General features: G+C 42.1%; 1 protein-coding gene across 1 annotated transcript; it reads right to left on the bottom strand.

Moving 5' to 3' along the window:
* On the bottom strand, nt 1-963 carry LOC100348623 (olfactory receptor 51F1-like). The gene has a single exon (XM_002708552.4). It carries the CDS (start codon nt 961-963, stop codon nt 1-3), a length of 963 nt encoding a protein of 320 aa, XP_002708598.4.
* Nucleotides 964-13234: the final 12271 nt, after the last annotated feature.

Genomic DNA, 13234 nt, shown 5'->3' with positions numbered 1-13234 from the left:
CTATCTATGTTGCCGCATGGTCAGCCTACCTACTCTGTTTGGAAACAGCTTGAGGAAGGCCTTACGGATTTGCTTGGTCTTCACACTATATATGATGGGGTTCAGCACCGGAGGGAAGAGAAAATGGAGATTTGACATCAGTGTATGGACATATGGAGGAGCATTACGGCCAAATCGATGTACTAAAGCCAAAATGATCCAGGGAATGTAGAAGATGGCAACAGCACCAATGTGGGAGACACAGGTGCCAAAGGCTTTTTGCCTCTCTTCAGTGGAGGCAATGCTAAGGATAGACTTGATGATGAGCACATATGAGAGGAAAATACAGGGGATGTCAATACCTGATGTTAGAATGAGAGCAACTAAGCCACAGATGCTGTTAATCTTTGTACTTGAGCAGGAGCATTTAATCACATCAGGGTGATAGCAATAGGAGTGGGAAAGCACATTCGGACCACAGAAAGACAACCGCTTGAGGAGCAGGAGCAAGGGCATCAAGTTGATCAGCATTCGTACAAAAATCACCACCCCAGCTTTGATGATTCTAGAGTTAGTTAAAATCATAGCATATCTCAGGGGGTTGCAGATGGCAACAAAACGATCAAAAGCCATGGCCAAAAGCACAGAGGATTCCATGAGGGTGAAGCCATGCAGAAAGAACATCTGCACAATGCAACAGTCTAGGCTAATGATCCTGGCATTGAACCAAAAGACACCCAGTGTGGTGGGAAGGGAGGAAATAGTGATGCCCATGTCTGTGGCAGACAGCATGGAGAGGAAATAATACATGGGCTCGTGGAGGCTGGAGTCTGTCATCACGACGTAGAGAATGATGCTGTTCCCCATGAGTGCCATTACGCAGAGGTAGCAGAAAGGGATAGAAAACCAAATGTGAAAAGCCTCTAGACCTGGGATGCCAGTCAAGAAGAAAGCTGGGGAAGTGGAGTTACCGGTGGGTAGCATGGTAATCTGAATGACATTGCACTCCCCTTCAGTGAGTCCTGAAAAGATACATTTCATTGAGTCAAAGTCCTTCTATGTCAGGCATTTTTCAGTTGTTCTAATTAATGTACATCATGTGGTTATTATAGCTGATTTAAAAGCAATTTTCATCTATCTTCATTGTACAATAAACAAGTAGACATCCAGCCTTGTAAATTCATTGAACACAAGTAAAAGGCAGGATTCCTGCCTCGAAGCTTTTGCTTATCCTACTATTTCATGCCTAGCACATGCTTAAGATAGCAGGGCCAACTGAGGCAAGGCAAGAAAGATGTTTGCCTGGGGCAGGGAATAAAAACTGTGTGCCAGGAAACTCAGCAATTAGGTACATAACTTTTTATTCACAACTTAAAAATGAAAATTAATGTAAAATATCTATGACAACAAAATGCTGGAATTCATGATAAAGACCAGAACTATGCCAAGCCATATTAGAGTCTGAGGAAAATGAAAAAAAATACATTGGGCTCTCTGTATATGTTTTCATGTATATTAAAATATTTTTCTGAAACACTAAAGTCCTTGAAAAAGTGTTGAACTATTGAAGAGTAATTGTGTTGAACTCACATCATTTTAAATTGAAATATTTTAAATTTAATAATACTAACTTATTAACAGTAACATTTAAAATATTTTTCACCAAAATAAAATGTTATAATTTCACTCCAGCTAAATTTCATTATTTATAATCTTCAGTCAAGAAAAAGTTCAAAAATGATCATTTTCTCAATTGAAAATGCGATAAGCAAGACATAGATTTAGAAAATACAGCTGATGGGTTTGCTTCCATTAAAGCCAGGGGTACATATCTTCATCCAATGTAGCTTAGCATGACACTGGTCTTTATATAAATGTTTGGTAATATATTAATTATAGAATAGATAATCAGGATTTTTAAATTATTGCATTAAGTGGTATTTATCATGGTGGCTGAATTTTTTGATATCCCCCAAATTTTGCTCATGAGGTGAGCCTCACTTCCCTGGCGACCATCCAGGCTCTTAGCATGAATGAGGTAAACAAGAATTTTCATTACTCTGAATTAGGGGGAGCATTTTTAGTCTCATTTTATCTTGAACTTTCTGGAGAGTTGCTGCAGAATTTTTCCCCCAAATATTCTCAGTACCATCTTCTTCCCTACTACCCAACAAAGGCTAAATAAGCACGGAAGGAAGATTTCTTCCTCTTCCAAATTTCTACTCCAACTGTCCCCACTTCTCTATAACCCTAGTTCTCTCCTTCACCTGCTCCCTTTCTGTATCTCCTTACCTGCTAGCCACTGGAGGAGGAAAGTATTAGTTCTCACAGAATCCTATTGCAGACAACAGAAGTAGAAACACTCAAGTATAGGTACTTCATAAAGGCAGCGTAGCAGCTGGAGTTACTTTGAGACATGCTTGCTGGGGCAGAAGCTGCAAGTGCAGCCCTTCCTGGCAGGAGCAAGGCATCATTTAAATGTCTTTCCCCAGGTGACTCACTCACCAAGGGCAGAATCTCTGGCCCCAGTGGGGTTCCAAACTCACCACAGAGCAATATGCATGGATTTTCCTCAGGCACCTGGTACACTTATGTACAACTTCCTTAAGGAACATTCTTGGTCAGATTTTAACTAAATTTTTCATCCTGATAGAGCAAGCCCATTGGGGAGAAAGGCAAGAAAGTAACATAACTGAGTATCTGACACACTCCAGAATAAGAAGGGATTTATTATGTACATTATCTAATATTTTTATTTTAGTATTTATTCTTCTTTTTTGGGGGGGAGGTAAAATAGCAAGGTTTATTAGGGAAAGGATATCCATAAGGATGGATGGGCACCTCTCCAGAGGGAGCCTGAGAGACTGGGGCGGGGGGTGGGGGTGGGGAGGAAGGAGCCAGGTTACGTGGTTGAGTGCAGAGATTACACCTGGCCAGACCAGGCGGGCGACTCAGCAGAGAGGCAGAGGGCTGAGCACGCAGTCCAGTTGAGTGGGGGGGGGGGGCGGGGGGAGGGAGGGTTAAGGAGATGGGTCTTGCTCCCCCACCTGTTCCTCTTGGAACAAAGGGCTTTTGGGATGCAAATGTTAAGAAGCTTCTCCCTGAGTTTTCCAAAGGACTTTATGGATGCAAATGTTATCAGACAGGAGGAAGAGAGCAGGGTGTTTGAGATGCAGATACTGGGCTACACCTGGGAGGTATCAGGTAGAAGGGGTCAGGGCAGGGCAGGATGTGAATACCTGGCTGCCCCTGAAACAACATCAGGATGACTTTGAGATGCAGCATATGCTGGACATAGATGTCTTCTCTTTAGGCCTTTATGTCACACACACATAAGCTCATAACTGACTTAATACCTAACATTCCCCCCTCAAGAGGTAATACCCAAAATTCTTCTTTGGGATTATGGATGGAGTTCCATCTTCTGTAACTTCTTCAAAGCTGGCATCTGGGCGTCAAGGGGGATTTGGGTATTTACTCTTGCTATCTGTCTTATGGTGTGCGACAGTGGCCTTGGAAAGACCGTCCTGCTTGGTCCAGAGGGCTGCTCAGGTCGTCCAATGGAATGGGCTGGAAGCCTTGTCTAACTACCATTTGGAGTTCAACAGCTTTTAGTCTGTTAGAGACAAAACAAACAAGGGCATTAAAAACACTCGGTGCAAAGAGAAGCATCAAGATTACAGAAGTTATTGGGCCAAGGAGAGGAATAGCCAGGATTTCCATGACCAGATGTCAGGTCAGAAATCCCAGCCCTGCTTGGCCTGATCCTGGCTTTGTCCAGGAAAAGTACAAATTTGGATTTGTACCTGTCTAGTCTGATTGACCCAGAGACAACATTCTTCCTAGAACATGGCACAGATACCTCCTGGAGCAGCAGTTAGCATGTCCAATTATTTCTTTCTTTCATAACCTTTTGTGACTTCCGCACACCTTCTTTAACTTACTTGAAACATTCCATCATTTTCATTCCAGTCTAGAGTAAACTAGCCATCAGGATTCTTACAAACCATGTCCTTTCCTTATTTAAAAAGCTCTTTCCTTTTTAACCCTTCTTACCAACAACACTCTTTCCTTCTAAACCTTTCTTACCAAGCACACATTTTTATCCTTGTGATGTTTTCCATAGAGCCTGGTTGGCTCTTTCTACCTTACTGGAAGACTGAGGTCTCCATGCAGAGTGAAGATGCCTTACAAATCCCTTGTGTGATCTAGAGCTCTGGTTAAGGCAATCAGTTCTGCTAACTGAGCAAAAGTTCCTTGAGGCAGAGCACGCTTCAATAACATGCCATGCTGTAACTGTTGCATACCCTGAGAAGCAGGTCCCGTCTGACAAAGCTGCTTCATCTGCATTAGTCAGGGGGCTGTCTTTTAGGTCCCTTCTGCTGGCATAGATCAAGTCTATAGTCTCAGTACAGGAGTGGAGGGGGCCGCTTTCCCCTGCAACTGGCATTAAAGTAGCTGGGTTTAGGGTAGAGCAATGCTTTATTTTTACCTGAGAGTTTTCTAGAAGGAGGACCTGATATTTTAGTATCCTACTATCTGTGAGCCAGTGAGAGCCCTTTTGCTCTAATAGAGAATTTATTTGATGTGAGGTATAAAGGGCGATATCTTGCCCCAGTGTAATTCTAGATACCTCCTCTGTCAGCAAAGCAGCTGCTGCCATTGTTTTTAGGCAGTGAGGCCATCCTTGTGCAACCATGTCTAAGGTTTTAGAAAAGTAGCCCACAGGTTGCTTAACAGGTCCCAGATCCTGAGTTAACCCTCCTAAGGTGACTCCCTGCCTTCCAGTGATGGGAGGGTCTCTCTGGGTTTGGCAGTCCTAGCACAGGGGCTTTAGTCATAGCATCCTTTAGCTGAGCAAAGGCTGTGGTTTGCTCTTTCCCCCAAAGGAGGGGGCTCTGCTTTGGCTGCCTGTCGAGAGCCTGGTTTAGGAACTGTGTTGTTTTCCTGTATCTAGGAACCTGATAGAGAAAACTGGGACTGTCTGAAGTTTGCAGAAGTAGGAATTTGCTGCATGGCCCATATCCTCTCTGGGGCAGGTTTTCTCTCCCCAGGGATGAGGATAAGGGTTAAATAATTAACACTCTAATGGACTGTCTGAAAAATTAAGTTTAAAATTACAGCCCTAAACTTTTTTCCCCCAAAGCTGAAATTAGGTGCTCCAGGTGCAGCTGTAAAGATAAGGGACCAAAACTATGTGGCCTTTGCCTTACCCGCCCAGCTGCGCAGAGCCCCTCCCTACCCCTTTCCTGTATCTTGTCTCACCTGACCAGTTCCCTGTCCCTGAGTTCCTAGATAAGCCACAAACCTTCCCATGATCTTGTGTGACCTGTGTGAGACCCTGCAGTTTGGCACGTACACCCCAACGGCCCGGACCCTATGCTTCGGCCAATCAATTCAAAGGGCATCAACCCCAAGAGCCATCCAACCACCTTAGTGGGTCCGTTCCTGCCACTGGATGTGCCAATCAAATCTAGGAGATGTCCTTTGAATTTCCCGCCAAATGAGATGATTTGCTGTGATGTAAAATGTCTCTAAAAACCCTATAAAAACCCTGGCTCTTGACTTCTCAGGGCTTCTCTGTTCTTGCATGTTCAGGGAGCCCCAGCATGCTGGTTCAATAATTCCCCTGCTGTTTGCATGAGAGTGTCTCTTGGAGTCATTCCTCGGGCGGCGTTTCGACCCTAACACTGTCTATGCTTTTTTTCCTCTGGATATCTAGTAGCTAGTTTTGCTAGGAAGTTAAGCCAATGTACAAGACTAGAGTCTCAGGCTGGGAAAGGAGACAGACTAACAAATTATTTACATTTAATCATTTACATTATGGATTATTGTGCACCCCCCTCAAGAGATAGGCCCTTTAAGTCCTCAGTGAGGACTTGTCCAAATAGGTGCAGGACTATCTGAGTTAGCTGTTACTAAAAGCCCTGTTTTTAGGATCTGGCAGGGAGGGCTTTCTAAGCTTAATACTATTGGATAGACTTTTAAGGCCTGGCTGGGTGTGTGAGGCCCAGACCTATCCATGGGGTGCTGGAAGAGAATTGCAAGAGATGCAAATCTCCTTTAAGGGAGGCACCCTGTTTACTTGCATTACATGGCTGGACTAGGAGGAGAGCTGAATAGGAGGCTGATAGAAATAGGCAACTTGCATTTCACTGGCCCTGGGCCATCCCCTCAATAGCAGTGGCTGGAGCTAGAGGCTGGGCAGAGCCAAAGGCTTTTTAGCTTGGGGCCACAAAGTCTGTGGTTCTGAACCAGGAGTCCTTGGACACCCAGGGCAGTTCCATGTCCAGTGGTCTTGCTCTTGGCAGAGCTGACAGAAGGCAGTTTCTGTCACAACAGCTGCTTGCCCAATGCCTTGGCTCCTTATATCAGCAACAGGTGCTGTTTAGGGTGCATTGGCCTTGCTGGGTCTCCTTGACAGCAGATCACCGTGTAAAGCAGCCATTTCTGAAGCTTGCTTCTAATATCAGGGGTGGCTTGAGTTAGGAACCTATCTCCTAATAATATGGCATTTCCTACAGCAGAGTCAGGATCTAAATCAGTATAGTATTTATTCTTTTCATTTCACATAAAAAAGGGCTCCTTAAGGCAAGCATTGAGCATTTTTTCAATGAATTAAGGAAGGAGAAAGGGAATCAAAAACTGACCAAATAATGTTGGTAAGCAAGTCTTCAATAAATAATTTTGTACTTTCTAAAATAATAACTATCATTTTCAAGCATCTCCTATGTGCTATATCTTATGATTTTATTGATTTGTCTATTTGTATCTGCCTTAACTGATATATTTATTTTAATGATTATGCTAAATGTTTACTCTTTCCCACTCTGTTATTTATGTCCTATTTATGCTTCATATCCAAACACATAAGTAAGTTTCTGTAAAGTGAATGGGTTTGCTTTCCTCACTACTAGAATTTACTGGTAAAATAGAGTAGCACAGAGAATGATCCTACATGGGAAGCAGGATACACAACAGACTCATAGAATGGCAAAAGCCCTAAACAGCACTCTGGCGTCAGAATCAGTCCTTAAGGCATTCAGATCTGGCTAAAAAGCCCATGAGAGTTTCACAGGCATGGAAAGTCAAGACATTGTGGCAAAAAAAAAATGACCTAATGAAAGATCTCTGTGAGATCCCAGCGGAAGGAATGGGCCATCAAAGAAGGCCGTACCTTTCTCTGAAGGGAGGAGAGAACTTCCACTTTGAATATGGCCTTTTCTAAATAAGAGCGGAGTTGGTGAACTCAAGAGGCTTCCATAGCCTTGGCAGCTAATGACAAGAGGCTCGGGTGATTACTGACGTCATAAATAAGAGTGTCAATTGTTAAATCAACAACGGGAGTCACTGTGTACCTGCTCCCCATGTAGGACCTCTGCCTTTAATGTGTTGTACTATGCAAATTAATGGTAAAACTACTACCCAAACAGTACTCTATACTTTGTGTGTCTGTGTGAGTGCAGTCTGTTGAAATTTTTACTTAGTATATACTAAGTTGATCTTCTGTATATAATGATATTTGAAAATGAATCATGATGAAGAATGGGATGGGAGAGGGAGTGGGAGATGGGATGGTTGCGGGTGGGAGGGAGGTTATGGGGGGAAAAGCCACTATAATTCAAAAGTTGTACTTTGGAGATTTATATTTATTAAATAAAAGTTGAAAAGAAAAAAAAAAGATCCTGTTTTAGACACCTGCATCCCACATAGGAATACTTGGGTTCCACGCTCAGCTACAGTTTCTTACTCTAACTTCCTACTACTGCTCCTGGGAGGCAGCAGGTAACTCAAGTAATTGAGTTGGGTTTCTGATAACCATGTGGAAGTCCTGCACTACATTCCTTGCTCCTGGCTTCTAGCGCTGACCAGGCCTGGCCATTGTGGACATTTGGGAAGTGACTAGGGTCAGGAGTTTGTTCTCTCTGACTCTCTCTCTCTCTCTCTCTCTCTTTCTCTTTCCCTCTCTTCCTCCATCCCTCCCTCCCTTTAAAAAGACACTGAAAGGAAGTCTATGTGACTGTAGCAGAGAGAACAAGGAAGAACATTGATAGAGAGGAGGCTTGGCTGGTAGATTTGTGTATTGTGAGGCCTTCATCTGTTCACTGAAATGACAGAAAGTAGCAGAAGAGTTTAAATAGCGAAGGGTCATGGACACATTGCACGTTAAATGATTATTGTTGCTATTTGGGTATACTGGAGAATGGAGGATTAAGCATGAAACAGGAGTGTGGGTCACCCTTTTATCATTTCATAGATATGAGAACAGAGGCTAGAACTGTTTAAAGAACTAATCTGAGGTGATGCATCACATGGGAAAGAAAGGGTCGAATTAGTTTCAGCTGAAGCTCAAGTGAAGCGCAAGCTCTTTCTACTGGGTTTCATGATTTTTTTTCGGTGCCCTCCATCACAATAAACCAGATTCTCTTCCATTTACATGTAATAAGAGGGCCTTTTTCCTTTACTCTGGATCACATGTACTGGATGCATTCTCAATTAGGCTCTGGAGTAACAGACTCCTAAAAGGCAAGAACTCAGCTTCAGCCCAACCACATGAAAGTTGGATACCTTGTGGACAATCAGTAGATATATGCCCAGTATGTTTTCTGCCCTTTGTCCTCCACTATTCATCATAGGTCATAGTCTTTGCTTAGGTTCCAAGTTCTCCCCAATTTGAAAGCTGACATTCGAGAACAGTCTTCTGATACTGGGGGAAACTTTCCTAAGTTATAAGAGGTAGGTTAGAAGGGAGATTTAGATTTCAAGAGTCTTAGGAATATGTTTCCTTTTAAAAAATAGGCACTCTTCAAATCATTTTTTCCTAACTAAATGTCTATTTATTTTAATGCCATAGATACTTGATTTTAAGATGAAATCAATTATAAAAATATTTGTTTAATAATTTTTAGGAAAAGAAACAGTACAATGATCAAACTCATGTTGATTGTGAAATTAATTTTAATGTATAAATTTTAATTATAAATAAAGATGCATGCTAGAATATTAGAAATAAAGATCCTCTCTCTGCCTCTCTCTCTCACTGTTCACTCTGCCTGTCAAAAAAAATAAATAAATAAATAAAGGTCCTATTATTGGGTTGCAGATGAAGAAAGGTTCACTTGCCTAAATTTTACAACTGCATTGCCACTGGAAATAAAGAATATGCTTCTAATAGTACTACCACGATCCATCCTAACTAGACATTACTACCAATGGGGAAGCTTTAAAAATATGCTATATTTTCTTTTTTCATCATAGTATTCAGTGAACTCTCTACTTACTGTAGGGTTAATCTTTTGAGTATAAAATTAGCTGAAAACTGACCTTCTTAAGAAATAAGAATGGGAAAGGGAGAGGGAGCAGGAAGAAGGGTAGGAGTATGGGTGGGAGGGAGGTAGGGGTGGAAGAATCACAATGTCCCCAAATTTGTATATGTTAAATGCATGAAGTTTGTATTCCTTGAATAAAATTTTAAAAATTTACTATTTTCACTCTAGGCCAATTGTATTATCCTTAGGCTATGACTTAAGCTTCATTTGATTTTGAGGTATCCCATATGGGTGCTGGATTCTAGTCCCGGTTGCTCCTCTGTGGGGAGCAACTCGGACTAGACTGTTACTGGAATTAAGACTTATTCTATGCATCTGCTCTCCCACAATATGGCGCTGGGAGAGGAGTAAACAGCTTCTGCCCAGCTGCCTCTCGCCAACTTGACAAGCTGCAGGAGCTGCTCCTGATTGGAGGAGAGCGGCGTGCTCGGCGTGTGGGCAGCCGAGTTGGGATTGGCGGAGGAGGACTATATAGGAGGAGAGAGACGGCATGGTGGTGTGGGTTGGTTGGAGAGTTCGTGGGGAAGTTCGTGGGGAAGTTCGTGGGGAAGTTCGTTACTTCGTTCTTTCTCATTCCTCTCTACTCATTCTTGCTTTGGGAGTTTGCTGTTTACTTATTCTTACTTTACTATAGAAAGGACTTGTAAAAAAAGGGAACAACAAGCGCCCGGTCCGGTGCGGCTCCTCCGCGTGCGGAGGAGCAGCACTCCTCTTCCAGTCCAGCTCTCTGCTGTGGCCCAGGAAGGCAGTGGAGATTGCCCAAGTGCTTGGGCGCCTGCACCCGCGTGGGAGACCAGGAGAAGTACCTGGCTCCTGGCTTTGGATCGGTGCAGCGCCAGCCATAGCGGCCATTTTGGGGGTGAACCAATGGAAGGAAGGCCTTTCTCACTGTCTCTCTCTTTCTCACTGTCTAACTCTACAAACAAACAAACAAACAAAAAACCAATCATCCTTTGAATGGGCTTTTGGCCTACTAGTTAAGATGCCTGCATCTCATATTTGAGTGTCTGAATTTGATACCTGCTTTTCCCTCTTGATTCCAGTTTCCCTCTAATGCAGATCCTGGGAGGCAGCCACGATAGCTCAAGTAATTTGGTTCCTGCTCCTCACACTGGAGGCCTGGATTGAGTTTCTGGCTCCCATTGTCAGTCTGGTACAATTTTGCTGCAGGCATTTGAGGTGTAAACCAGCAGTTGGGAGCTCTCTATTTGTCTGTCTCTGTCTTTCCGCTTCTCAAATGAATACATTTAATAAAAAGATTCACTAAAAATTTAAAAGTACTAGTGTATAATTCTAGGAACTTCTCATGTTGAATTTTCTAATAACTACTTGTAGCTTCTTGTAAAATTTGAATAAACTGGCTTTCAGTTTTCTCAGGCAGAAAACAAAGGTAAGGATTAGAAATATCATTACTTAGCGCCTCTGTGCCATGAGATTTGTGTCACCAGATATGTTCATAGTTTGGCTGCCAGTGATTGGAGCAAAATGGAATAGTGAGTGGAAAGCAGAAGACCACATCTGCTGCCATATGGTTATACCTAATGGCCATGTCTGACCAACAGAGGAGAAAGTATGGGAGCATCAGACCTGGCATGACTGAAGCAGCTGTGGTGGTTAATTTTATGGGCTTAGTTCCAATGAAATGTGAAGCATCCTAGGTTAGGTGGAAAAACATCTCTATGAAAGCTAGAAAGACCAGGAATAAACAATATAAGTTCATTGAAGAAATATGCAGGCCACATCAAAGAAGTATAGTGTTTCTCACAATAGCTACAACATAGTTGAAGAGAATAAGAAATTGACATACAATTCGGAGTCCTCCAACCTTGAAAGGTACAGGAAGCAGGAGTGTGTGTGTGTGTGTGTGTGTGTGTGTATGAAGTGGGGGAACAGCAGGGATGGTTAGTCTCCATGGTATTGTCAGAGGTTGACCACTGCACTAACGTTTGGTGAAAGAAACTACCCTCTGAAGAGACTTAGCCCAGTGAGAAACACTTTGAAAAGCCTGGGAGTTATAAAATCACCTGATTAAAAAATTGTCCATACAGGAAACCATATGTCATAATCAACAAATGCATTTTTATATTTTGCCTAAATTAAACACTAAAACTGAGCTGTACCCAGTTTCACCTAATGACATTGTTTATAAATCATAGATTTATGGAATGAAAAATAAACATTTCAAATATTAAACCGGCAAATGAAAATGAGTCACAGTAAATGTTACATTAACTCTTGTCCTTTTTTCCAAATAAGAGCAAACTGCATCTAAAGATATTACTTTTGCAATATGCCCAATACGCCTGTAGGCATATGTGGATATTGTTCTTGTTTCTACGCATCAAACTAAAAGCAATTGGAAACATCAAGAAAATGCTGAGAGATAGAGTGGGAGATGGAAGGGGAGAGAAGAAAATTAAGTTTTTTTCCAAGAGTTCCTACAGGATAAGTCCTCACTCTGAACTTGCCCACTTTTTCCTTTGTTAATATGTATCTCTTCATACCCATATTCTGCACGATCTCTATATAATACATCAGACTCAGGGGTGTGACCTTAAATTTAACTATTTTTTAAAACTGGGAGGTCAATAAAATTTAAATTGCTTAACAACTATGCATACAAATACTTGAATTTTTACTTGCATTTTTTTCTATCACAAATAAAACTGATTTCTCTTAAAAGCGTGTGTATATTTATATATAATATATATGTATATGAGAATAAAAGTGCCAAATATCCTTTTTTTAAAGATTTATTTATTTACTTGAAAGTCAGAGTTACACAGAGAAAGAAGGAGAGGCAAAGAGAGAGAGAGAGAGAGAGAGAGAGAGAGGTCTTCCATCTGCTGGCTCACTTACCAGATAGCCAATCTGAATCCAGGAGCCAGGAGCTTCCTCTGGATCTCCCACGTGGTTGCAGGGTCCCAAGGACTTGGGCCATCTTCTACTGCTTTCCCAGGCCAGAGCAGAAAGCTGGATTGGAAGTGGAGCAGCAGGGACTCGAAACAGCACCCAAATGGGATGCTGGGACTGCAGGTGATGGCTTTATTAGCTATGCCACAGTGCCGGCCCTGTTTTTTTTTTTTTTAAGATTTATTTATTTATTTGAAAGACAGAGTTATAGAGAGGCAGAGAGAGAGGGGGAAAGAATGAGAGAGAGAGAGAGAGAGAGAGAGAGAGAGAGAGGTCTTCCATTTGTTGATTCACTCCCCATATGGCTGCAATGGCTGGAGCTGGGCTGATCTGAAGCCAGGGGCCAGGAGGTTCTTCTGAGTCTCCCACATGGTTACAGGGGCCCAGGCACCTGGGCCATCTTCTACTGCTTTTCCAGGCCATAGCAGGGAGCTGGATTGGAAATGGAGCAGCTGGGACTTGAACAGGAGGTCATAGGGGATGCTGGCACTGCAGGCAGTGGCTTCACCCACTATACCAGAGTGCTGGCCCCACACAATTTGTTGGTGATATTCAGTACTAACAGTGGAGGTGAAGAACCGTTCAAAGAGGAGAAATTGTGTTTACTCCATCCAAATTGTCATACTTAGAAAGTTTATAAGACAAATTGTTATATCCTAGTTGGCCTTTATATAGACATATTATTTAATGGAATACACTACTGGATTAAAAACTTGGTTAAGTCTTCAGTTTGTTAGCAGATGATCAATTATCTTATGTCTTATCAAAGGACATTCTTGGTACTAAGGTTTTCTTAAAAATTATTCTGAACAATTGTAAAACTATTGGAGTAACACTGTTAAATGTCCCATTTCAACAAATAAGGTAGTGGTCAACTAGTGAATTATTTACATTTTCCTGTAAGGTCATGGTTCTTCCCCTTTGCTTCAATTATAATCATTAATGGGACTCTTTTTTAAAATTTTTAAACTTTTTTGACAGGCAGAGTGGACAGTGAGAGAGAGAGAGAGAGA

This window comes from Oryctolagus cuniculus, chromosome 1 (assembly GCF_051225735.1).
Source record: "Oryctolagus cuniculus isolate XC-2025 breed Fujian yellow rabbit chromosome 1, ASM5122573v1, whole genome shotgun sequence".
Taxonomy (NCBI): Eukaryota; Metazoa; Chordata; class Mammalia; order Lagomorpha; family Leporidae; genus Oryctolagus; species Oryctolagus cuniculus.
Note: the sequence above shows the minus strand (reverse complement) of the source record. Positions and strands in the feature narration are given on the sequence as shown.

Excerpts from the sequence above, each read along its gene's own strand:
- LOC100348623 (XM_002708552.4), bottom strand. The coding sequence starts at position 963 with ATGCTACCCACCGGTAACTCCACTTCCCCAGCTTTCTTCTTGACTGGC.